A 26,982-nucleotide genomic window follows, 5' to 3' on the forward strand; every position below is an offset into this window, starting at 1 on the left:
CTTTTTCATGGAAATTAAATATTTAATTACAAAAACAAAATTGTTTTAGTAATTAAAATTATTAAATTTTATTGTGTATTTTGTTGTNCGCCGATCGACGTCATTCGTGACGTCATTACAACAATGCAATATTTTAACAATTGTTAACAGATCAACAATGAAATTAAATCATTGTTGAAATCGTCCTCGTCGAATCGTTCTTCAAATTGTTTTAGTAATTAAAATTATTAAATTTTATTGTGTATTTTGTTGTTAATAATAAAAAAATCATACTTTTAAGTTTGGAATAAATTCGAATTTAATTAAACTTATCAATTTTTAGTTTAAGGATTCGCCATTAGGGGATATAGTTTAAGGTCTCACGCATTTAAATTTAGTATCATTTGAAAGAGAGGAAGGGCCTCTTATATATTATAGCTTAAAACATTAATAAAATTTAAATCCAGTTCCGGTTTACAGTTTAAAATTTTCTACTATAAAATTTTCTAAAGAGAATAAGCAGGCCGAAGTAATGATGATATCATCAGGACTATTTGAGCATTTCCCATCTTAAATAGCCTCAAAATTTAGTGTTTTATATAATAATTTTGACATGAAATTGGTATAAATTTACGTTTTTTTTTCATAAGCGGCGAGAAAAAAACAGTTTTATTAATTTCATTCGTGTATTTTTATAGCTTTTAGTGAAAAATGAGGCTTTTTTTATATGTAACTGGCCTCAAATCACCTCTCTCAGACTCAGGATATTAGACCTAAAATATTATACTAATTATACTTGTGGGGGGTACAGGTTTATATAAAATGTAGTGTAATATACTAAATATTTTATATATATTTCTATTTTGTTCTTTCCACCTTGTAGTCTCTAAGAAAATCTTACAGATTAGGCCGACGCCATAACAGCTAGTAGAAACAGCATACTCTTTATAAATCAAATTTTTTGAGTAATATTTTTAAATTTATAATTTTTAGTAATATAATACAGTATATTTTAAAAGAATATATATTAATATATTTTATATTTTGAATAAACGAAAACAATTAATTTAATTTAGTTATTCGAAACCAGATGGCGCTAACTTATTCAATATTTTTTTTGACAATTAACCCGCTTTATATATTTTCTATATTAAAATAACATTTATTTATTTATTTCATAAACTATATTACAATTTTTATTAAAATATAACTATTATTAAATTTATTTATCGTTATTATATTTAAAAATTTATTATGATTTTTACAATTAATCTTCTAAAATTTTGGCACTCGATATCATGTTTCTTATATTTGTATTTTTTTTTTTTATATTACGCCATTATTAAGCGCATATGGTAATTATTTTCACGCTACGATGCTAGAAGAGACTTGTTTACATTTGATATCTTTCCCATATTTGTATAAACTGCAAACAAATGACTAACTTCTACAGAATTTCCTCCATTACCTCCCACAGAATAATGTTCGATCGTCGATGTGCCAGTCTTCTTTCAACTTACGTCTCTAAGAAAATAAAATTAAAAAAATAATAAACAAAATTTTCCGGCAATATATTCACAATTTTTTTAAATTACTTCTACACCAACATAAGTCATATTCAAATGGACATAAATGGGCACCACGAACAGATTAAACAAGACAAATCACTGAAATATGAAAGGTTCTTTTCTTCTTCTTAAAGAAATTTTAACTGAATTACTACAGACAAACACGACAGATTCAAATTACAATTTTTTATTCAATCTACAACAATATAACATCAACAACAACATAGAGATATGTGGATCTTCTTCGTCATCTACTTACAACTGAAGTGGAAGGCCGAATGGATTTCCGAATTTCGGCTTTACTTGGAGGATTATATTTGGCAATTTCGGGTGCATGGAAAACTGGTGGTGAACCCGGTCCTATCCAGAGTCCACTGTCGTAATCGAATTTGCCAGTAGGCTGATTCGATTTAGAGGTAGATATCGCCCATAGTAAATTTTCGTAAGGAATTTTCCGATAAGAAGGAATCGGATTTTTTGTCTGAAAATTAAATTTTTAGAAAAATATATTTAAAAATTATATTTATTTTAAAATGCTTACATCTTCCAACGGTGATAATTTTTGAGTTCCTCTGTACTTTGTCATGATGGCTGTGAACGTTATGATAGCGATCAGCAGCACAATTGCTAAGACGATTCCTAATATAGTCGCTGTGTTATCGGGTGGTGCCACTAGAATATAAATAAAAAATTTATATGCATCGTATATGCTATTTTTTAATAAATAAATACAGTATAAATTAATAAATTTTTTACCTGGAGAGGGTGTAGTAATGGGATTTTGAGCCACTACAATTAATGTTTTTCCATCAAGATCTTTCAGTTTTAATTGATTACTATTAATTAATCTCTTTAAATCTTCGGATGCGGCTCGCAGAACTTCTTCGTCTACTGTGTAACCATTACCCTTACTTGGTACTAATTGAAAGCTTACTTCGATGCTCCCTTACATAGAAAAAGTTTCATGTTCTTATATTAATTTATTAACATTCGAATTAAGTGAATTAAACTTACCTTCCGAGAGGGTTAAATTTTGAATAGAGGTAGGAGGTAAGCGCATTATTTTAGAAAGTTGCGACTTAAATGATTTCTTTAATTCTTCTTCTCTGTTTCCTACGACTTCCTTAAAATCGGCATCAATTCTGAACCACATAGGAATCTCGACGTATGGCACAGAAGTAACGCTTGAAGTCTCCAATAAATATGGAGTGTTTGAAGTTCTAATTTCATCTTTCGAAGGAACAGTTAAACTATGTTTCCAGATTTTAAAAGTTGTTGTTTCTGTAGAAGGATTCTTCGGTAATTTACTCGTACTTGAAATGATGTTTTCTATTTTTCTCGTTGTTGTTTCCGTAGTAGATTGTTTTAACGATTCGGTTGTGTCGATTATTTTAGTTGCAATCGAGCGAATTGTAGTTTCCTTTGTGAATAAACTTGATATACTTTTAATCGTAAACGATTTTGTTGAAGGCGAATTGAAAGAAGCTTTCGTTGAAGTAAATAATTTAGTTACTAAAGTGGGTTTACTTAAAAATTGAGTTGTTTTATCCAGTTCTAAGGCATTAGTTTCGCGATACTCAGGAGTTATTTCAGATTTACTCTGTGTTGGAATTTCGTTATTATTTTCATCTTTTATATTTGCGGTAGAAGAGAGAATACTGGATACTCTAGAAATAAAATGAGTAGCATCCGTTTCAGAAGAAAGAGAATTAATTGTTTGGTATGGAGTAGTAGATTTAATAGTATTAGTTGTCTCATCAGTATGTGATACTTCGGAAGAAACAATGGAATCGGTAGGGGTTGTTTTTCTTATATCATTAACATCAGCAGGAGTTTCAGTAATTACCTCCGTAGAAATTGTGCTAATTATTTTAGAAGGAACACTGCTAATCATTTCAGAAGTTGTCTGATTGATGATAGAAGAAGTATCTGATGTACTAATTATCTCAGGTGATACTGTAGCAGCTGCTTTAGAAGTAGTTCTAAACATTGGAGTAGGAAGTGAATTAGTTTCTTTTGAAGTAGACTTTGTTCGATACCAATTAGGAGTGGTACTCATTATCTCGGCAGAAGTAGAAATAGCTTCGTTTGTAATATAAGGAAATGATGGTAATGTATTAGTTGATTCAGAAGTGATTGTACTCAATTTTTTAGGAGTAACAGCAGTCGTAGTTTTGATTATTTGGGGAATAGCTTCCGAAGAAACTGATCCTTTAAATGTTTCAGAAGAAAGCGTGCTAATTTTTTCAGAGGGAGTTATATTAATCATTTCAGAAGTGAAAGAATCGATTCTTTCCGTCGAAACAGATTCTGTTGTTTTTTCAGATATATCAGGGATAGCAGTCAGTGTTTCAAGAGAAATTGTTGAAGATGAAGGAATATTACTCCTTACAGATGAAAACGTATTAATTGTTTCAGAAGGAACTGTGCTAACTGTTTCAGTCGAAGCAGCCTTAGTAATTTTAGGAGTAACGGTAGTAGTACCAGTAAGCATAGCTCTAGTTATATAAAACGAAGGAAAAAAGATAATGGGAGTTGTATTATTTATCGATGCATCAGTCGGTATAGCAGTTTCTAACTGTGTAGTTTCAAACGTTGAAAGGCCTAGAGAATTCATCTTAGTTGAATCCGTATTCGTTGATTTTCTAGTAAAAGGTTTGTTTGTATAATTTATAACTGGAGTTTTTGTATCTACCGAATTTATTGGATAATTAGCTGAATGTTTTACGGTTTTAATATTCGGAGATACAGCTTTATCTTCATTAATCAAAGTTGAAAATTTAGCTGTAGATAGATCTGTTTTAGAAGTAGCTTCGGAAGAAGAATCTAATCGGAAATTATAACTTGTCGATAAATCTTCTTTTGATGTTAAAGTTTCTATAAAATTGCTCGTTGAATCATTTTGATAAAACTCAGAAAAGGTAGAATTTGTCGCAAGATTTGTAATTGTGGATGCCTTCAGAGTAGTCTTTCGAAATGGCATATTTGTCGATGCTACGAAGGGTTTTTCCGAAGCGTTTTCCGTGTTGTCTATAGAAACTGCTATTGTTTCCGTAGTAGTTTTTTCCGTCACTGTAAGAAAGTTTGGCTCATTACTTGTGGAAAAATATCTAGTATTATTTTCTGTCGTTAGCCACGAAACAATAGGATCGTAAGGAGTAGTAACTCTGTTAGAATTTAATTCTGATTTAACATCAAAAGATTCTGTGGAAGATATAGGTCTCGTCTCTGCAACATACGATGTAGTTTGCTCCAAATCTGTTGTATTTTTGTATAATTCAGTTGTTAATAATTCTGATTGCGTAAGTGAATCATAACTTTTACTTGTAGATGGTTCAAAATTCATTACGATTGTTAAATTAGGCTCATTTTCTTGAATACTCGAAATAGTTTCTTCGTTAGTTGATAAAGAAGTACTTATAGGAGCTTCGCTTGTATCTAAATCCTCACTTGCATAAGATGTAAAAGTTTCTTCAGAGACTCCTATCGTAACTGAATCAGATGTAGAAAGAGAAGAAAATAAAGCTGATTGTGTTCCATCTAAATCAAAATTATCCTCATCATTTACAAGTGACGGAAAATCGCTTGATAAATCAGTAACGCTCACATGATCCGTATTGTAATGAGGAAATTCTGTAGTAAAAGTTATTTCATCAGAATAAACTGTAGAATTAATATTTGAATAAATTTGTGTTGTAGATTCAATAGATTCAGTTTCTCCAGTGAAATATTCTAAGTGATTAAAATCAGTTGAAGTATCATTATCTTCTTGTGCGNTTTAAAGAATATTGCAATGAAATAATTACTATTTTCAAGCTATAATAACGACGATTAAACTAACGAATTCGGTCTAAATATAAGCAATTAGGATGCCATTCTGTATTAATATTAATAATTAGAAATGTCATTTGATTAATTTAGATAATCGTGAAAGAAAATTAGATTTAGGAGGCCATTCATCCACATTCACACTATATGATGAAGGAGCTTATGATTATGATAATCGCTCTCGTAACTCTTTAACAGAACACATACACATAATTAATTCATATTTTTACGTATATACATACTCCCTTACCTGAATCTTCCATAGTATAATAGTGGAAGGGGTGTTTACCAGTACTTGGTTCCTCCCGTTGAGTTGAATTTTCTGCAGTTTTTCCTGGATCAATTGTTGTTTTCGACATTCTATTGTCTCTATTTCTGTCTTCCTCTACCAGTGAAGTAGAGGACGAAGTATTTGAATCAGTTTCTGGCAAGGTCGATATTTGATCGTCAATTCCGTTTCCACTATGATTTAACATAACATTCACACTATACACGGCTGATGAATATGAAAAAGATGACGTAGATGAATCCTCCGATGATGAAGAATCATTATAATACGAATTTAAAGTATCATTCATTTCACCAGACAAGAAAATCTCGCTTATCTCTGATGTGTAGGTGCTGTTAAACGTAGTAGACGAGTTCATCGAGTAAGATGTTTCAATAGGATCATCAGATAGGTGCAAGGAGGTGCGGATTTCATGCGTGCTACTCTCTTTATCGGTGGGAAAAGTGCTGTTTAATGTGAAATTAAGTGAATATTGTGTTGCATTCTGCTCGTTGTTGAAGGGTGAATAGTTAAGTAAATTTGGAGAAATCGTTTCATTCAGTTGAGTACCGATGGAGGAGGATGTTGTAAACTGATCGTTTGCTTCGTCAGAAGATAAAGTTTCATCGTCATAAGCGGGAAAAGTATCACTTAACGTAGGATAATTAGTTATAGATGTGGTGTAAGGTAGAGATGTAGTTGAATTATTCACAGATTCAACAGTGAAGTTGAAAGTTTCGTGCCCATTATCTAATGAAGACGTCTCATTTATATTTGTAAGGGAGGTTGTGCTGTCGGGCATAGAAGTGCTAAAGGAAAGTGTGGTGTCATTTGGGAATAAAGGATTAATAGATAATTGCGATGATGATGATGATGATGATGATGATGATGAATTTTGAATCTCAGATTTATCAAAGGGAGGATAATTAGATGAGTTAGTTGTTTCATTCGTTACATCATACCACACCAAAGTTGCAACGTTATCCTCATCGCGTGTTAAGTTTTTAAATGGAACAAATGCCGTTATGTTTTCGATACTTACATCAAAAACTAAATTATTCTCTTGAAAATCTGTTCGATTTTCAACTAATTCTGTATAATTCACAATCGAATCGTCCACATAAACTCTATCATCTTTCACTAACGTGAATTCTGTAGTGAACAACTCATTAATTTTTGAACTATTACTACCTTTTGTTATATTGTAGTCACGGAATGAGTCTTGTATATTCGAAGACCGTGTTAAATTATCGTAATAACTCGTAAAATTTCTATCCATACCACTACTAACAGTAAAGGAATCATCCAAATATGTCCAATTTCCTATAGTATCGTTAGTAAAGTACACTAAATCAGACTCATTATCTAAATTTATAATTGAATTAATTATAGTGCTAGTGTTAAGTCTGTCATCCACTGTAACATAGGAACTTAAATCATCGACATTTACAGTAATTGATGAACTGTTATTTACATTATTATAGAATCTTTCTGTCAGATTAGATTCTGTGACGTATCTTTCAGGCATTGATGTTGTCACCTTAACATTCGTGCCTTGTATGACATTGTTTAAAGCTGGAAACTCAGCGCCGGTATTGTCCAATGAAGACGTTACAACACTATTATTGTTATAAAAGATAGGCTGACTATGTGACTTATCTTTAATAAAATAACCAGAATTATTCGAGGTATAAATAAACTTTTTGTTTAGAGTAGAAAGATCCTTTCCTGATGTATTTTTTGTGTAATTATTTACAATACTATAGCGGCTTTCACCGAATTTCGATGAAGGAAGTGTTGTTGCTGCTTTATACAAATCAGATTTGGCGATAAATGAATCATTAAATGACGCTATTGTTTTATTTTTGTTCGTATTTGAGATAAATTGTCTCTTACCCGTTATAGATAACCTTACTGAAGGTATCGTGCTTGTATATTTAAGATCTTCACCACCCTTCGTTCTTCTATCAAAACTATCTTCTATCTTTGTAATGTTAAAAACGTCATTTTTTAAAATAAGGCCATTTGTAACGTTTACATTCACATTTACAGGTAATTTTATATCAGTTTTAGTAAATAATGGCGCATTTCTCTTATCTAGAAACCTCTCAATGCCTTCGTACTTCGTCGAATTGGATAACCAAGAAGCGAAGGAAGCGGTAAAATTCACGAAAATACTCCCTACAGAAAAAGAAAATCGATTAGAAAATTGAATTATTTAACTCTTTACGACTTCAAACGTTTATTACCTTTCGTAATCGTTAAATTTTCTATACACGAATTTGGCACTTTTAACACGTTTGATAAACGACGAGTGATGTGCTGAGCAAACCATTTCTCTTTTCCTCGAACTAACCGATCGTAGTCAGCATTTATACGAATGGAAAACTGGTAGCGAACGTTCTCAGAAATACATTCACTGAAAAATAAAATAAAATATTTTAAACTACTCTAACCACACTAATAAATTTCGTCTACTTAACACTATTTACCTGTTGGGCATAATTACATCATTTACTGTAAGATATCGATTTTCTAAACTCCGTTTTATCTATAAAATATGCGAAAAAAAAAAATTATATAAAATTAACAAATCGATCGATAATTATATAAAAAATCTGATATAACCTTCAACATTGCTGCTTATTTAATCAATAAACTCGCGAGTCGACGAAAACGAATCGAAGACTTTTATCGATACGCGCCATTATCAATTGAAAAGAATAAATGATTTTTATAAATTAAACTTTTATTTATGTTAAAATATAATTATTGGCACGGTGTTTAATTAAATATATATATATAAATATACACACAAACCTGCGCCAGGCACCAGTCTGTCCAGCTAGCATACCTTTCTGAAGGACACATTGGTTGTAAAGAAGAGACGAGGAAAAAGTGTAGATATAAGTAAAAAAAATGATATGGACCTAAGAAAAGAATTCCCATTAATCAAATATAAACATTAGTAACTAAATGATGTACGGCTTTATTCTTTAACAAAACTATTTTTCTTTTTTTTAAAAAAAAAAAAAAAATATTAAATACAGAAATAAATCTATCACATTTTTATAAGGGATGGTAGTTTATGTTTAAAAATTAACAAAAAAAATTCGGTTTTTATTCTCCTTTCCATTATCTATTATTAAGAATTATTCAAGTATTCGCCCGTATAAAAAGTAAGAAAACTAAAGACAAAGCAACAATATGGCATTCGGAGAATGTTAACATCAAAGTATCCTTCGTGTAATGAGGAAAAACAGTTCTAAGATGCCATTGACTTATATAGCATTCGAGTTGTTTTTCAAGCGAGGGCATTCTTCTTCTTAAAAGAAATTCCTTAACAAACAAACAATAATGAAGCAACGATACGAAGATATTATAATTAAACTACGTTATAGAATAAGCTTTAGTATGATTTAAAGATGTCTACTCACCAGAAATTCGGTCCATATCCTTTAATATTGCTACATTGATCACGTTATCTTTATGGTCGAGCTTTATCACGTGACAAACAGCATAACCATGGTGATTGTTGTCAACAAAACACGTCTTTGGTACGTACAACGAAACAACATACGCACAGGCCACTTGGCATTTGCCAGGAGAGTTACACGCGATTATGAATGCAACATTAGAGATCAATTTCTTCCCCGAAAACAGGTAAAGAATATTGTTTCCGTGTTTTAAAAATGTTTTTTTGATTAAAAGAAGTTCAAAACAACCGGGAAACGATATAAAACTCATTTAGTTTATTTCAATATATATTTTTTTTTTTATCTACACTCCACACACATATCCATTTAAACATCTTCAAACAGTTTTTTGTGTTGATAAAAGACAACAGACGAAAGACAGAACATAAATAATATCTTCGGTTATCGTCACGAGATAAATAACAAATGTTATTTGGGTGGTAGAAAGTGTCCCAGAGAATGAGAAGCACTATAGGCACACGAGGTGCTAGTGTCAATTTGGCTATTCCGATTGTCACCGGGAAACAATTGCTGTTCTTGATTGGAAGGGACAACGTGGCCGAAAACTGGGCAACTCTGAACACCTATTAACCCCGACGGAGTTGGAAAAGCCTTGGCACAATGAGAAAAACTATCAGCATCCATAAAACCCGCAGATGCTGGTCTTCGAGCATGAAAATCCGCGCCGTATTGATGATTTCGATACAGTTCCAAAGACGGATTGCCTCTTTCTACCTCCTTGCAGCTACCAGTCGCCATGAGTGTATCTCCAGAAAGAGGATGGTCCTCGCGTGGAGCGTGGACGGATGTTAGACATCCCATCCTCAGGCGATCTTGAGGAAATTGCCAGCCACTAGCCGATGTAGATGCCGTCGTCAGATGGGAATACTGTGACGATCCTGGAAGTCCGATGTGAACGTAAGGATCGACGGAAACGTGTGCACTGGTGGGTCCTTCGATAGAAGCATATTTGCACTGGTTAGTTCTGGAGTTCGTGTTACCTAAATTGGTGAGGTCTTGGTTACCTAGAAGAAAGATCAGAACCGACATTTACTCTCTCTAACATCCCTTCCTACTCTTATCTATTACTAAATTCTGCCACGAATTACACGATAAAGAGCACATCTGGGAGAGATGCCTAACACTTGAGTCAGAAGTCAAACTTTTTTATATAAATTAAGAGCTTACAACCTACACACTTTCATCTCCTCGCTCGGAAGAAACATCCAAACTATTAAGCATCTTTCCCGAACTCTCCCTCCATTAAAAATGTCGTATATTGCAACTTACCTTTAACAGTAGGAACCGCGATATCCGGTGGAGCCGAGACTTGATGATCTTCCCTATTATGACCCGTATATCGGGGTGTAGTAGGTGGAGTAGGTGGACTTTGCGGATGCGAACTATATCCAACGGATCGGCTCGAGTACAGGCTACTGTAGTGTTTGGCATCGACTTCTCCCGTTTCGGATATAGAAGCCGATACTGGTGAATTTTTATTAGTTCCACTCACGCTTTCAGAAGGTGAAGCTACGAAAGCCGAATTTTTGGATGGTTTTCTTCTGCGCGGTTGATACTTGTAATCTGGATAATCCTTCTTGTGTTTGCAACGAAGTCTTTCAGCCTCTTCGATGAATGGTTTTTTCTCGTCATCGCCTAGGATTCTAATAAAAGAAAACACCAATTTCTTAATGAGAGAATCATTGTTTGAGGGTTTTAATTATACAAATTGAGGTAGAAACAGTTAAGAAAATAGATTAAAAAAAAAAACAAAGATAATAATCGCGATGGTTCACAAAGATAAAATTACTTAATTAGTTATATTCTCGGTATAAACTTCAAAGGGGAAATAATTAATATAAGTTGTAATTTTTAACGAATTTTAACGTTTCTTCTGATTGATGCGTTATACCGAAGAAACTGGCCATTTGCCATTTTTATAGTCTGTCACGTAGTTCAGATTTTGGAGATAAATTTGGGGAAGAAGTTAAAATTTGTAAGTTTACTTTAACAGATAAGAGGCGCATCCTAAGCCAGAGGTTCGGTTACTTCAACAATAAAAAATTCTTATCTCGTTTTTTTTTTTTCGCGTTAACACAATGGTCGCCGGCGGTTAAGAATTTGCAAAGCAAGAGAGATCGGATCGCAAGACAATCGTATTCTGATGTAGACGAGCTGCAAATATGCCAAAACAAACACATGACTCACTACTTTCACCGACCGAACAATTCGCCACACAATACATCATATAAAATTAATTATTCCCAATAAAATTATAATTATTTGGAGTGTTTGAAACACGTGTTTTATAATTTAAAACATGAAAATGTATTCCCTTCTTTCATTTTTGTTTTTTTAAACTTTTTTAATTGCTAAATTAAGAGTGCCGCATCTGTGAATGGTGAACAAATACGGCATCGGATGGTTATAAGTTTTCATCATTATCACGTTACCGAATCTAGGCACCGTATAAAAATTGAATAGACTCTATATAAATACATATAAAGACGTCATAATAATCAATTCTTAAGCAAAATTCTCCTCAAATTACATTTCGCAGCGTTTATAACTTGCGATTTGTTTCATGTTTAATATTTATATTAAATTACATAATGGTGCTTTGTAATCTTCATCAAATTTAACCTAATTTTTTTTTCTTCTTCTTCTTTTTCTTTATTAGGAATGAATCTTTAAAATGTTACTTATTTCCTGTATAAATTTTAATTAATTCTTCTTACAGATTTTTAGTAATTTGGAAGTAGAATCGCTTAATTCTTCCATCTGGAAGCAGAATTCCAGATGCAACAACTAGTTTCTTGCATCTATAAATGCGATTTTAAGAAAGAAACTGTTGTGTTTTAATCTATTTTTTCTTAAAGATAAGAATATAAAAGTTAATTTATTAATTTATAGTAAAATTTATTGATTTTTTCCTCACTTAAAACTAATTTTTCCTCATATTTCCTTGGCTAAATAGGAGTTTTGTAGAAAGATCAAGCTGTTATATTAATTCGAAATTTGATTCTTTTTTCTTCAGATAAAGGTATAAAAAATAAATTAATGGATTTGTTATATAATTTATCGACTTTTTCTTCACTTCTCTTTGTATATGTTCGACTTTCCTTAGAGTTTCTATGCTTAAATTGGGTTTAAACAGAGAAAAGTAGAAGTCAAGAACCTGCGATTTATAGTGTTAGATATATAAAAAAAAAAGGGTCATTATGAAACTTTATATGAATAAATCGGGGAAGAAGGAATGTAGATAAAAGTAATTAAAAAGTGATTACTCTTCATATTCCGGAAATACGAGATGCTAGATTTTGTATAGAAGACATAAGAAAATTTGATATTTATCGCGAATTATACGAAAAATCTGAATATAAAAGTGAAAAATTCTATTTTATCGATGCAACTTCCCAACACATTTTTCTTTTTAATAAAGATTTTTAGGTAAATTTAAAGTGTCGCCATCTGTTATTCGCATCTCTAAACTCGAATATGATCATTTAACACTATAAAGCTCTTATTTATACTAAATATTTCCTTTAAAAATATATATACTATCGCCTAAATATATCTTTAAATGTCCATAATCACGTTTTTCATGAATTCGAAGAGTTGAAATGGTAAACATGTAGATACGGAATGGGGTAAAAGCACGAAGCGCAATTTACACTCTTTTTTTTATTTTTTCTAGCTAGTTGTTTTTTTCTTCTCCTCTCCTCTCTTTAGCACCTGTTTAAATGAGCCAGTACCGGAAAACTATAAGCATGCATCCAGACATGCAGGCCAAACCAACAACATGCAATCAGTATAAACGCAGTCTGTGACTTTCCCCTCCCTACCTACACAATGAACAGTAATATGTGTTGTGTGGAACGACGGACCGTGCATGTTAGCCCGCAGCAACACGCGTGGCACTTGACAGTGCCCGAACAATGCATCCTTTCACAACTAAACACAAGCCCCTGTGTCATTAGTTTGGCCAGTTCAAGTGCAAACTCCTCATAGTTTCGAACTTCGGCTCGTATTATAAATAAAAGATAAAATATATATATATATATATATATATATTTAAAAATATATATTGTGTCTTACGTGTTTTAAAAAAATACACACAGTTTTCTATGTTTTAAACTGTTCTATTCGTCTATTTAATGAACTTTTAAGGTTCTATACGATGGCTTATAATTATAGTAACCGTCAGCTTGTTAGGTAAGAAAGAATTAGTGGGTCTTTTTTTGCATTTCATGGTGACTTGTTGAGGGAGTGGCAACAACGTCATAGATTGTCGCTTGTTTCTTGATTAATAGGAAGTAGAATATAAAGGCACTTTGTAACCACTTGTTACGTGTGGTGACGCTATGACGCTATTATTGCTTGGTATCACGTCATCTCCTAGACCTAAACCGTTTAGTTTTAGGATATTATTTTCATTAAAAAGGCCCGAATTTTTAATCATTTATATTCGAACAATAGGTAAGTGTGGTTAGACTATACGATACGCTTTCTTGGGTGTTTGATTTATGCTACTGACGCAGTTAAGATACTTGTATCGTTTTACTTACATTATTAGTCAATTTACTAACAATAGAAACGGGTCTAAGACCGAAACAAAAGGCGAAAATGATAGTCTAGCTACCGTAAATGCGTTTTTATGTAGCACTTAATTCTTTAAAACAAGATTGACATATCAAGTAAAGGAGTAATTTTGCTGAAAATTGCTCCTTTCGTCCGACTTGCTCCTAGTTAAAGAGTGTCACTTTTTTATATATGTGTATATATATATAAATCGACACTATTTTGGATTTGAAAAAATCAGTAACGAAACACTCATTTCTTTTTAATGAAGGATCTCTTCGCGTGTCATCATAGAGTTATTTTTAATTGATGTTTTTTTTCGGATTATTGGAGCAAATCGGACGATTTAACGACACGAAAGACGTGTTTATGTATACGAAAATCGACTCACCTCCATAATTTTCCTAATGTCTTACTCAATTCGGCATTGTGTAGATGAGGGTATTGGTCTGCCAATTTCCTTCGAGCGGCCTGAGCCCATACCATAAATGCATTCATGGGTCGTTTCACATGAGGTTTTCTCTTATCCGATCCACTCTGCCGACTAGTTTTAGCTACTAGAGACCAATCGTAACTCTGTAACACCTTCGATACGGCTTCCTGTATCCGCGGGTTCGATTCTAATGCATCCTGTGACGTAATAGGATTGCCAGTGGCGTCACAATCGGGCGAAAGTCCTTCGGGTCCTGGCGAACTGCTAACAGATACGGCATCCAAATCTTCGTACTCTCTGGTATCTTCATCCATTGCCATAACTACAAATCACATACTATCTGCAAGTAAAATGCCTCCATTGTAAATAATTAACTTAAGTTTAAAACGCGGATAAAGTAGCATTGAATAGGGGGACTGTTTGTGTCGTTACTCGCTTCAAATTAGCATCACAAGTATTGTCAGCCGTTTTATAAGTCGAGACAGCTGCATTTTTATTGGTGGAAAAAGCAAAGAAAGCACCGCCTACCATACACGACTGACAAACAGCCGAACAGGTGCAGCCACGCCTCGAATATGTTTGACACTATCTAGGTTGTGTCGAGCAGAAAATTATATGCTTTTATCTTTTCTAAGGGTTGTAATTAGTCAATTATCAACGTTATGAGTTAAGGTAAGAATTACCTGTTTTCTTATCGATGCTATGAGATTATCTATCTCGAATATAACGCCATTAAAACTAAACGATGTAATACGAATAGCGTTGCGAAGAACAGTTTTATTGTATAAAAGATGTCATCTGGAACTCTGTATGTTGTCAGTAATCTTAAATAGACACTCTCTATTGAAATATTAGGTCTATGTTAGTAAACATGTCCCCACAACTTGCTTAAAACTAATGTTTACAACACTTTTTTTTAAAATAAAGTTTGACCTGAAATTTAAATAACACTTACAACAAGCTATATTCTTGTAAATTTTATATAAATATACAAAATTTATTTATTTATTTATTTATTTATGCCTTAAATATGTACTATTCTTGGGTGTCGAGTGAAATAAAAAGTTTAAAATTTTGATAAATTTGTAATACAAATAATAATAAAGTACAGACAAACATACCGATAAAATTTTTAATTAATTTAATGATAATTTATATCAGAAAATTGATTATGTTCATTAAGTTTTATAAGAAAATTCTTATTATTTTCAATGAAAAACTACATTTAAATAAATATAAATGGAAACAATTGTATTATATATTTTATAATTTTTCATTTTTTCAGTAAATTTCTGTATTTTTATTTTTAAAAAAATTTTAATAATTTTTTAACAAAATTGCCTGCTATTTTTAATAAAAATAAAACAACTTTTTAATATAAAAAAAAAAATAATGACAATTTCTATAAGAAAATTGATTAAATTAATTAGTTTACATAAGAAAATTTTATTAAAATTAATTTTTATATGATTAATTAATATAAAAAGGCAAAAGGCTTAATTTTGAGAGTAAAGATAAGTTTAAACAAAAAATTGTAAATGCTAATAATAATTAAAATTTTCATAAGTCTGACCCTACATCAGATGTGATACATGACCCTCCTCTATCTTCCCACCTTCTTGACCTTTAATCACTAAAATTTAATAGCATCAATGTCTACATATATAAATAGTCCTGCCAAGTTTCAAAATATTTGATTCATCCAGTTTACAGAAAATGAAAAATAAGATGTCTCTCCTCACATATATTTTTATAAGGAGTTTATATATATTGGGCCAAAATGTCAAGAAATGCAAAAAATCTGGAGTTCAAAATCTGATCATTCACTATGCTTTCCCTATGTTATATTCTTAACAGCCAAGAAAGTAAGATAATTTTTAATATGCATTTAGAAGAAAGAATTATATCATCATCTCTACCAATAGAATTCTAAATTTTATGATATAGAATTCTTATAGAAAAAAAAACACTATTATATANAAACTGTACGAATTTATTGCAAAAAAAAAAAAAAAAATTGGTATTTAATTCTTCTTTAAACTATTTTAAGAAATATTTAATTGTTTTTAGTCGAAATTATTGTATTTTTTAGCCATTTTCTGTTAGAATAATCTTAAAACTTGCTTAAAAAATTCGTTAATTTATTAATGTTTAGAAGTAATATTTAAATATTTGGCTTCAAATTTTAAGATATTTAAGGAAAAAATACTTTATTTAATTATTTTTAATGGAAATAATTGCATTTTTAAAGCTTTGTTTTAATGGAAATTGTTAAAAATTAGGCCCTATCTATTAAAAATTTAAGAAATATTTGAGTATTTTTTTAATTGTTTTCTATTGAAATTATTCAAATTTTATATAAATTTTTAGAAAAGATAAGGCCTGATATTTAATTATTAGGGCCTACATATTACAAATTAGAAAATATTTGATTATTTTCAATCGAAATAATTACATTTCTTCAATGTTTGAATGGATAAAAACTTAATATTAAGGAAAAAATAAATAAATAAATAAAGTTTAAATAGTTTAAATTAAATTATTAATACTAAAAATTAGTTTTTTTTGGGACATAAAATAAAATTTATAGGCTATTTTAGTAAGAAAAATAACGCTAAAATAGTTAAGGTATGAGCTGTTTCAGGCTTGATTATTTATAACTCAATCTAAAGTCAATGTCTTTTCAGTAGAAAAATAATTTTTATTAGGAAAAAATATATAAATTTTCAGTGGTTAAAATTAAATGAGCAACCTCGAAACAATAGGAACACAGTTTTTTTGCAATTTAAAGTAATAAAGTTTGTCCCTTCTTAAATGATAGTAATTGACTTATTCTTGTTTTTAATGGGATCTAATGTGCTTAATAAGTGTTAAATTTATAAAAATTATAACCCTATAGATACATTGTTTTAATATTTTAAAAATTATTTACATCTATCTTGCTTTAAATATCATTTAAAAGCGTAAAATTATATAGATTCTATGTGTAGGGCCTCCTCAACTTTGCTGTATAAAAGCGTTGTTTACACTAGAAAAAATCTTAAATTTATGTATAATTTCGTATATAAATTAAAGTTTAAATTGTTAAATATATTATAAAATTGTTAATTTATTTATTTTATATTTCATAGAATTAATTTATATAAATGTGGATTAATTGTTATATTAGGTTTCTACTATAGAAGAGTAATTTTATGACTGTTTTCCTAATAAAACAAATTTTAATTTATATTGTTGAATGTGTAATAAATTTATTTTAAATTATATAAAGTTGATTATTCATTTATATAATTGTAAAATTTGTAATTAATGTTAAATTTAGTCATAAATTGTAATGCCTATTTTGCGTGTTTTCTCGCGAAATTTTTGATATTTTTTTAATAGAAAATAAAATATTTTTCTCTAAGAACAAGAATAAATACAATAATTTTTTTTATTTCTGAACAAAAAATATACATTAAAATGCAGAATTTATATTTAAAAAATAAATAAATAAAGCAAGCGTTATATCCAACACTTTTCATAAAGATTTAGGGCCTTATTTCTTATAAAGGCCCTAAACATTTACGAAAAATAAACACTGAACGAGATATTTTTTGGTTTTATACATTGAAAACATCAAATTTTACTTTAATAAATCTCTATATTTTTAATTAAAATTAGTAATAATAATCCTTTTAGTTTTAATTAAAACACACGAATTTGATGATATTTTAAACGCTTAAATCCCGTCTAAAAAATCATTTTAAGTCGTAAAGAGTGTAAATTTAACTTATAACCGACCGTCGATAATTGTAAAATACATTAATTATTTAAAAAAAACGGTGAGAAATCCTCGATGTGACTCGTATTGCTAAACGAGAACTTCGAGTAAAGTAAGACATTAAAGAGGTTCGAAACTTTAATAGGGCCAATGTTTAGTTTACAAACATTTGCGAATCAGGAGTGAACCACTGTGGTAAGTAGCCCGTCTTGAAAATAATAGACTTTTGTAATAAGAAGAGTTACGCAAACCATTTCTATTGTAATGGCATCATTAAGGCTCTGTGGCTTCGTGTAGCCATTCCATTAGGAACTTCAACAATGTGGGACAGTTTTTCCTCCACCGGTAATTATTATTCCATAGATGAAGAAAGAATTTCCAAAAGCTTTTTTTAACAACTCGATTCTCAGAAACATAACGTTATTTGCATATGGAGTGCATATCTACCTGTGGGTCTGACAAGGAGGATGCGAATAATAAACTCGTACATCTTATTTTTTTCCCCTCTACCACGTTTAGAATTTAAGTTTCAGCTTAGTGAAGCTGAAATTAATTTTTTTTTTTTTTTTACCTCTTTGTTTTACTTTTAATCCGTGAGCAATGCGTTTTAAGATAAAAATTAGGGCAATTTTTACTTGAAATTAGCGCGTAAGATTGCTTCAATTTAAGAATTAAATCTTAGTTTTTATAAGCCGCACGTTTTTAAGCAGAAATTATGAAAATTTTAGTAGTAAATCGACTTAAATTTAAAGATTTATACCTTTTTTTTTTACGCGTATATTTTACAACTTTCTTCCGTAAATAAAGAAGAATTTCGTATATTTAAGTATAAAAAATAATTTTGTAAAGTTTATTATTTATTTAAGTTTAAAAATTCTCTCCTTAACGGCTCCTTCCTATTTTTTTTTTTTTTTTAAAAGAAGAAAAAATTCTGATCGTTGCCTTAATTAAGTTGGCAGCAGAACTAATCGAGTCGTGATTTTATTTAGTCTATATTATTTGCATAAGTGTTTTAGGCTATAGATCTTAGCCATTATTGCAGTTTCTTTTAAACTTATCTCACTTTAAAAAGTATTATCCGGCTTTTGACTCAATGGAACTTCTTGGCTCTTCGAGAATAAAACATTCTTTCAATGAAGAATTAGCAAATGAACCCTGAAAGGTCAATGTACTTGTATTAGATAAATAAATTCTATATTGTTGTGCATCGATCGTGGCTAATTTGAGTTTTCTTGGCGGCATAAAGGCGTTTTTTTATACAAAAAAAAAAACGTCACCATTTTTATTTTTATTAAAAGATATTTATATACGGGAGCTACCTTGCAGAATCTAGGCGTAAATTCGTCTTTTTGCTGATTTAAATCTAAACTTTTTGCTTATATACCGAATACAGTGGCGCGTTATCCTATGGGAAAAAAGGGGGGGTAATTGTCTGGGATCCCACCAACAGGGAAACCAAACCAATCTGTTATAAGAAAATATTTTCCCTGAAAATTTCCCTCGATGAAAAATATCTGAAATTAACACTGTACATGGGGCCCCCTAATTCAAATTTGCCTGGCCTAATAAAGCTATAACGCGCACACATTTGCGAAGATTCTCGTTAATAGAATCAGTTTCCAGTGGCGCGTTATAGCTTCATGGGGGCCCCAGGAAAATTTAATTAGGGAGCTTTATATACAGTGTTAGCTTTAAATATTTTAGTTCCAGGGAATTTTGGGGGAATCTCCCAGTATCCTCGTTCGTTTTTTTTAACGCGACCTTTGCGTTGTGAACCCTGCGCGTGAGCCAAACAACCGGCAATTTAAGGCCTCCGGATATGGCCCAAATATTAAATTTCGATGTTCTTACTCCAGTAATGAGTTTATAAAAGATTAGTCTGAAGGCCCCCTTTTAGTGGGACTCCCAGGCAATTACTTTTTTTTGGCCCGTAGTCACCGTCAGTTTCAATGGGAATTTTCGTAAAATGGAGAAATCTTTTTATAGAAATTTAACTATACAAGAAGCTAAACGGGGAGAAAGGAAATGTATTCTGCATAATATCAACCTTTCAAAGTGTAGATGTGGTACGCACGTGTAGAGTTTTAAGTCTCATTGTTTACACCAGAAATACGGGATTAAAAAATAAACGTTGCTAATAGAACATCCAGTGTGCTTTTCAGTACTAACAAATAAATACCCGAGTAGGAATGGAAGATGGCAAAGCGGCATATGTCAAAGGATGCCGCAGCATCGACTGCCGAGCATTACCGTGAAATTACTCTCTCCCTCCCACGTGATAGAAGAGGCCGCGTGGCTCGCAGATGGCTTCTCTCCCTCTTCTTAATATGTTGTTAGAACCGGGCTTGTATGTAGTTGACATCTTGCTATAACACGTTTCCAATAACTGACGGGTTTTATAACCACCTCTGCTAACCTGACGTAGTTTCTTTTTTATTTTTTTAATATTATTCTTAAGATACTGTATATGTGAATGTACTTTTCACCTCAACCGTGCACCCTATTGTTCTAGTGGAAATGACCAAGTTTCGGAAGGCTATTCGTGCATATCTTATATTTAAAAAAAAGTAAAGTTTCGTGATAAATTTGTCTGAAACTATCCAAGTGAGGAAATTATAGCGCTTTTCAGATGGAAAATCGTATTAATCTCTGTCTTTTCTGGATAAATTATCCCTTTATATATATATACATATATATATATTTTAAGAATAGTTTTTCGAAATTTTTGACAATTTCTTTAGAATGAGTCTTGCTAAATATGCGCTGACAAGCCACTAAAAGTGTTAAACTCGAATGAGATAATGAAGATAGTGGCTTTGCTGATATCTAAAAATGAATGATTTATGCAAATTTTGGAAATTTTCCGCTCTTTTATCTTGTCGTCTTTTCAAGAAAGGTCTATTGTTCCAGCAGTTATTCTTTTTTCGGATACTGTTATCAAGGGCAATAGAATGCGACTGCGACAACACTACGATAAGACCTCTACGGTTTATCTAAGTTGGAAGAAGGGAAGTGAAAGGAATGTCGAAACTAACCACAATTAGACATTCTCCCCTGTAAAGGGATGGTACCCAATCCTTCTTCTGCGCGCAAGAACTTAGATGAACCAGGAGATAGAGCACCATCCAATGCAGACAGCATGAAACAGGTGTTGAATTACAGAATCGTTCCCATCCAATCTGATAAATATCCATTGGTGATGTCTTATTCTAAAAACAGAGCAGTGACAATTCTAACTTTACTGTATTAATGTAGAAGAATTAATTTATTAGGATACGTTTAGACTTTAATTGGGATAAGTAGATCCACAAAAAATGACTTTTTTTTTTAAATCTTTCTCGATCGTTATCGCATTTTTATTTATTGTATCCAATCTCTTTGTCAGCAGGAAAATAATGAATAAGGCCTACTTTATTATCTGGTTTGTCAGTTATCATTTAGAAGAGTTTTTTCAAGTAACACTAAGCCGGTAGTGGATAGTAAAAAAACTTTGCTTCACAATCTTTTCTTAACTGATGGGCTGTGTCCAATGCCGAAAACAAATGAGAAATGGTGACAAGTACAGATGCTATATCATTTTATTTGTTGCTGTATCTATGGTTCTTGGAACATAGCCACGATTCTACTTCGAATTGTGTAATAGGTGTGTTATGACACACAGAGTGACATAAGTTTTGCGAGATTAGCATATCTTCCTCCAATGTTATCAAAGTTGTCAACTTCTATCTCCATCCTTATATGTCAGTATAAAAGAATTCGATGGGTGTTATACTTTTTCGACTACAAATTAATGTAGAAATTTCATTCTGCCCATTGAATGTAAGCCATTTTGCAGCTTTAATTGTGGCTTCAATTGCAGTTTCAATTTTTGTGGCAAAACAGTAGCGCATTTAAAAGAATAATCTACGAAGTTCGGTAAGGATTTGAGCAAAGATTGAATCTTTCATCGCCAAACTACCTAAGTAGCAAAGAGGTTTAAAAAATCTGCGAGTTGACGAATGACATCCTATCACGCATCATAAGGGAGTTCAACTAACAAAGGTTTGCCCACAGCCATAAAGATATTCATTAGCACTTGGTGTAAAAGAGAGAAGAAGGCCGTTACAAAAAGGGGAATAAACACGGAAACCCCCCTTAAGCGGACATCGTATGCGTTTTTCGGCATCTCTAAGCCGAGGTCCGGCAGTCTGAAAGCTGTTATGTTTGGTTGAAGTCAAACAATGGAGAACTGTGCCAGAGAGGAGCGCATCATTAAGTGGTGCAGTGTCCCATGCAGTCGAGTGTGGTATGTTATCGAGGTGGATATCGCATTTGGGAGCAGGGCCAGACTCGAGTAGGGTACGAAGGAAGGAAAAGAAAAAAGAAAAAAAAAATTAACGGGGAACCGTTTCTATTTCTTGCTCCCCCAACAAAAAGTATTCGTTGGGGAATCTCATAATTCACAAACGACACTTGTCCAGTTTTCTGCTGCCTGGCGTTCCGAACTGCATAGCTAAGTGACGTTGAAAAGTGTGAAAGTATTGAAATAGTAGAAATATGAAAGATCGCAAAGGAAGTGGAGGATATGTTGCTCCATCTGCGTTCGGAGTCGGTGAGTTGTCACCTTACGACGTACAACAGGATGGATATGACGTGTATCGTTTGTTGGTATTTCTGTATAAAGCAGGGCGATTTGTCACTCGCTTTGACAAACTGCTTTCTTCTGATTGGCGTAAAAGTTCTGCGTTGTGAGCAATTGGATTCGGTTCTGATGCTTTGACACTTTGTCGAAACCGAGATTGCTTGATTACAAATGCTTCTTTGATGATATCTGACTTATATGTGTGCATTTGAATGTCTTCCTTCTTATCGATCACATGTTATCTTTTTCTCTCGCATTTCTCGAATAATTTCAAATGTAAATAATATCGAAAGTATCTCACCACCAAAATGCTTCATCCACTTTTGGACAAGATATTAATTTAGTTAATTATAATTAAATAAATCCGTTAATTATTCCCAGACACTATAAGATACTTAAATAAAATATAAAATAAACTTGAATTTCGATAATATTTCGACACTATTTACCACAAAGTATTAATAATTTATATTGATTTCAAGCCTATAATGCCTGTAATTATGCTCATAAATCTAATATAGTGTACTCTCAGAATAATGCTTATAAATGTAATTCCTATAAATATATAAGCATACTTATTGTTTAATAAGTATGAATATAAAATGAATAAATTAAGCTTTATCTTTTTAATTAAATTTAATTTTTAATGCCTAATCTACTGATCAATTAAATAATAAATAAATAAATAAAAACCTGACTTATAAGAAGTTTATTCACTTAAAATGAAAAAAAGATTATTTACTTTTTGATTATTAAACAAATATTTTTAAATGGATATTGATAATATAACTTGATGTATTTACATCATAGAAATTATAATATATTTTTAATTACAAGATTGTCTTTGATTCACACTTCAAAGAAGGGAAAGGGAGGAAAAAAAANATTTAAGTCTTAACAAAGTTTCGGTTCGTTAGTCATATAAAAATAAAGTCTTTTATAAAAATAAATAGCGCAAACAACCATTCGTTTTCGTGCATCGTGATAGTTCGTCACGTAAATGATAGTCTACAAACGTGCTTTCGAGACATATCAATGAAAAGGCTTTGTATACGCGTAAATTACCACTTCAAAGAAGGGAAAGGGAGGAAAAAAAACAGAACAAAATCAATTTACGTCACTTATTCCTGGAATTGTATCTGTGTTTCTTTAAATAAGAACTTAGTTTTAACAGTAAAATTACTTTAAAGTCATTAAAGTTTACAAGAATAACGTGTTTTCACTCGTAAAATTTGTTTAAATCGTAAATAAATAAATAAAAAAAAGTATCCTATCATTTATTTAAGCTTTTTTATTTATGTAAAATGATAAATCTATGTTACAAAAGCTAATTCATATAACTTATAGCTATGATATGGATACCTGAAGTATAAAGTAATATAGAAAACTAGAGCTGAAAAATTATATAAGTAAATTTATATATTTAAAATGGATTTGATCACCTGTACAGGCCTAAAATTCCATTTATAACAAGTAATTTAATCTATAAAACTGTAAATTTATATATATTATAATCGAAATATTGTGGTATATTTAAATCTATAAGCCAATTTTATATATTTTATAATTTATTTTCTGATTATATAGAGAATTAAAACTTTATTATCAGCTAATTCTATACTTTTAAATCCATATAATGAATATTATAATTTTTAACAAGTAATTTTTAAAGGATATTATAAGTCATAGGCCTCACACAATGCATAATAAATAAATAAATAAAAGTTATAAATATTAAAATTTTAATAATTTTCCTATTTTTGATAGTCTTGTTTATCTCTTATATTTTTTATAAAAATATTAAAATAAATTCAAAATTTTAGAGCTAAAACAATCGAAAATAAAATAATAAGCTAGGCCTACACAATTATAACTCAGAGAAGGCCGCATTTATATAATTTAACTCACTACACGAACCTGTCTAAGTTCATCCGACTTTGCTGACATTCCTGCTTCTAATTACATTTAACATGCAACTATTATACATTATAAAATGGCATAAATTCTCTCTTTTCTTTTTTAAAAGTATAAACCATCTGAAAAATGTTTGCTTAAACCAAGAGAAATTCAGCGCTTATCATCATCTTATATTCAAATTATGTTATTGACATAAATGCAAAGAGGGAAAAGTATGATTTAAAACCCGACTATGTTAAGTTATACAATAGAAAGACACGAAAGAAACAGTATTCTAGAGAAAGTTAACCCCTTTATCTTCGTAGTAAAAAGAAAAAAATTAACAAAAATCATTACTATGAATTATCAGTCAAGACTTTTCTTCCGGATTTGTTTACAAACGTATGACTTTACTACCCACTCTCATAAGCATGCATATAGAGTAGAGAGGCTAATCTCTTTATCTTCAACCAGCAGAATCGCAGACCTAACCACAGTGTACTTACCTGATTTGTATCCCCGCAACTATGCAAGAAAATTATCTCATCCCCACTTGAATATTATACCTTCGTTCAGTCATTGTTCTTGATAACAGTACAATTTACACCGGCCCATAGGCTAACACAGAACCACTCGGTTTTTTTTTGTACTGTACTTGTCTAATATAAGGAAAACCCAAAGGGTTAAAACCATTTATCTTCATAATTGACAATATTGAAGAGTTGGAGTATTTCTTTACCTTTAAAAAAGAATCGATATATTTAAATGGCTTTGATCTCGATGATAGATAAAGTTATTTGTTCCATTTTATTCGCCTTTAAAGGAATAAAATGTCGTTTAAAACATAAGATTAATGGTGAAAATAGCATCTAAAACTGTAAATTTGTATATTATACTAGAAATACTCTGATAGATTCATTTTTATACACCTAAATTGTGGTTCAAAACAATATTAGTGTATAGAAATGTATACTTTTGTACTAATTTAAATGAAAAGATATTAGAAATATTTACTTATATAGGCCTAATATATTATTTAAAACCGGTAATTTATATAAAGGATAGTCTTTAAAAGCATAAAATTATATATTATAATTGAAATATTGCCATATATTCAATTTTATAGACCAAAATTCCGACTTAAAACCGATATTATAACTTAAAGAAGAATCGTAATTATTCAGAAACGAATACTTTTATACCAATTTAAATAGGAAAATTTCAGAAAGATAAATGATATATGCGAAAACTTCTGACAATATTGTCTCGAAGACAACAAATGAAGGCAAGTACAAAGACAGGACTGCGAAACAGCATCTGGTCAATGCCAGGAATGCTCTACAAGAAAGTATTGGCATTATGCCTAACTGTAACAATAAGAAATTAGGAACCGTTGGCAACAATGGGAGTCTGCATACGAATAGATAGCGAGAGATAATATAAAAAGAATTGAATTTAATTACTGTATTACTTTGTAATTAGTCAAACAATTCGTAGCAATTGCTCTGCTAGTCTTAACTTTAATAATTAGGTGAATTTTTCGTACCATCTATTTTCGTTGCATTTATTTTGGGAAAACCACATTCACGCTCTTAAAATTGATGCTCCACATAAAAAATATAAAAAATTTAGAATGGGGTCTAAGACAAAAATCCAATTTCTTCGAGATAAAATATGGCGCAGGACTCGTAAATAATTAATCAAAAAAATGCCTTTTTTTTCTATTTACTTAATGCATTACACGCTTCGTCAATCACAAGATGGAAAATTTGGAAGTTTTGAAACATATCAGGAATTAAATTACTGTAAAAGCGGTACGTAGAGATGCTTTTTTAAAAAAATCTATTCTACAAACAAGAAAAAAAAAATTGGAGTAGTGGAATACAATTGTCGAGACGTGCCAATGTGACACGAGTATCTTCAGAAACGTTACAAAATTACACTTATTTCCTTGCGAATTACTTTAATTTTTTATTTAAAAAAAACACGCCTAAAGTATTTTTATGACGTTAAAGAATATGTTTTTTTTCTATATTTATATATAAATTTTATACAGTTTTAATTAATTAATTCTCAAAATTAAATAGCCCTAAAATCGCAGTTTGTCAAACGTGTTCCATTTTTATTCGAGGAAAATCTTAAATTTTAACTTTTAAAAATATATGTATATTTAGTTATCTTGTTTTATTTGCCCCACATATGAGTTTTTCTCGAGAAAAATCGGTTTATTTTATCGCGTTATATCCACAAAAGTAGTTACCTGAAAAAATGAGGAATTTATCTTGACTCTCTGGTAACAAGAAAAAAAATAAAAAAAAAAAAAGAGGAAAAGAAGGGGAAAAAGAAGTAGAAACGCACCTTCTTGCCCATCTCATTTTGGCAGCAAACTTTCAAACCGTTGAAAAATCATGATGTAACATCCACCAACACCAACTCGACTCGCAAAATAAACAATTAGTAAAATTTCTACCGCATAGAGAGAAACTCGTTGGAGAATTCGCTCCACCACCCATCAACTCCAACATGTTCTGACAATGATACATGCGCAAATGTTAAAGTTCAGGTGAAC

General features: G+C 30.9%; 2 protein-coding genes across 4 annotated transcripts; both read right to left on the minus strand.

The window, feature by feature from the left end:
• Positions 1-1,260: 1,260 nt before the first annotated feature.
• On the minus strand, positions 1,261-5,586 carry LOC111612799 (probable GPI-anchored adhesin-like protein PGA55). The gene is made up of 6 exons (XM_023354059.1): positions 5,583-5,586; positions 2,562-5,312; positions 2,304-2,492; positions 2,089-2,219; positions 1,807-2,028; positions 1,261-1,503 (listed from the first exon to the last, which is right to left on the minus strand). The coding sequence occupies exons 1-6, from the start codon at positions 5,584-5,586 to the stop codon at positions 1,444-1,446; spliced, it is 3,357 nt and encodes a 1,118-aa protein (XP_023209827.1). The 3' UTR covers positions 1,261-1,443.
• Positions 5,379-26,953, minus strand: LOC111612796 (transcription factor Sox-8-like). 3 transcript variants are annotated; one of them, XM_023354054.1, is made up of 5 exons: positions 9,081-9,551; positions 8,464-8,573; positions 8,136-8,194; positions 7,893-8,062; positions 5,379-7,824 (listed from the first exon to the last, which is right to left on the minus strand). In XM_023354054.1, exons 1-5 carry the CDS (start codon positions 9,388-9,390, stop codon positions 5,594-5,596), a joined length of 2,880 nt encoding a protein of 959 aa, XP_023209822.1. In that variant the 5' UTR covers positions 9,391-9,551; the 3' UTR covers positions 5,379-5,593. The 3 variants fall into 3 exon arrangements, with proteins under 3 accessions (XP_023209822.1, XP_023209823.1, XP_023209824.1); XM_023354055.1 differs by lacking the exons at positions 5,379-7,824; positions 7,893-8,062; positions 8,136-8,194 and adding exons at positions 10,410-10,783; positions 14,092-14,473; positions 26,772-26,953 and having other exon boundaries at positions 9,081-10,144; XM_023354056.1 differs by lacking the exons at positions 5,379-7,824; positions 7,893-8,062; positions 8,136-8,194 and adding exons at positions 10,410-10,783; positions 14,092-14,473; positions 26,674-26,705 and having other exon boundaries at positions 9,081-10,144.
• Between the last annotated feature and the right edge of the window lie 29 nt (positions 26,954-26,982).

The sequence above is a fragment of the Centruroides sculpturatus genome, unplaced genomic scaffold, assembly GCF_000671375.1.
Source record: "Centruroides sculpturatus isolate CEXI.00-Female unplaced genomic scaffold, Cexi_2.0 scaffold1601, whole genome shotgun sequence".
Taxonomy (NCBI): domain Eukaryota; kingdom Metazoa; phylum Arthropoda; class Arachnida; order Scorpiones; family Buthidae; genus Centruroides; species Centruroides sculpturatus.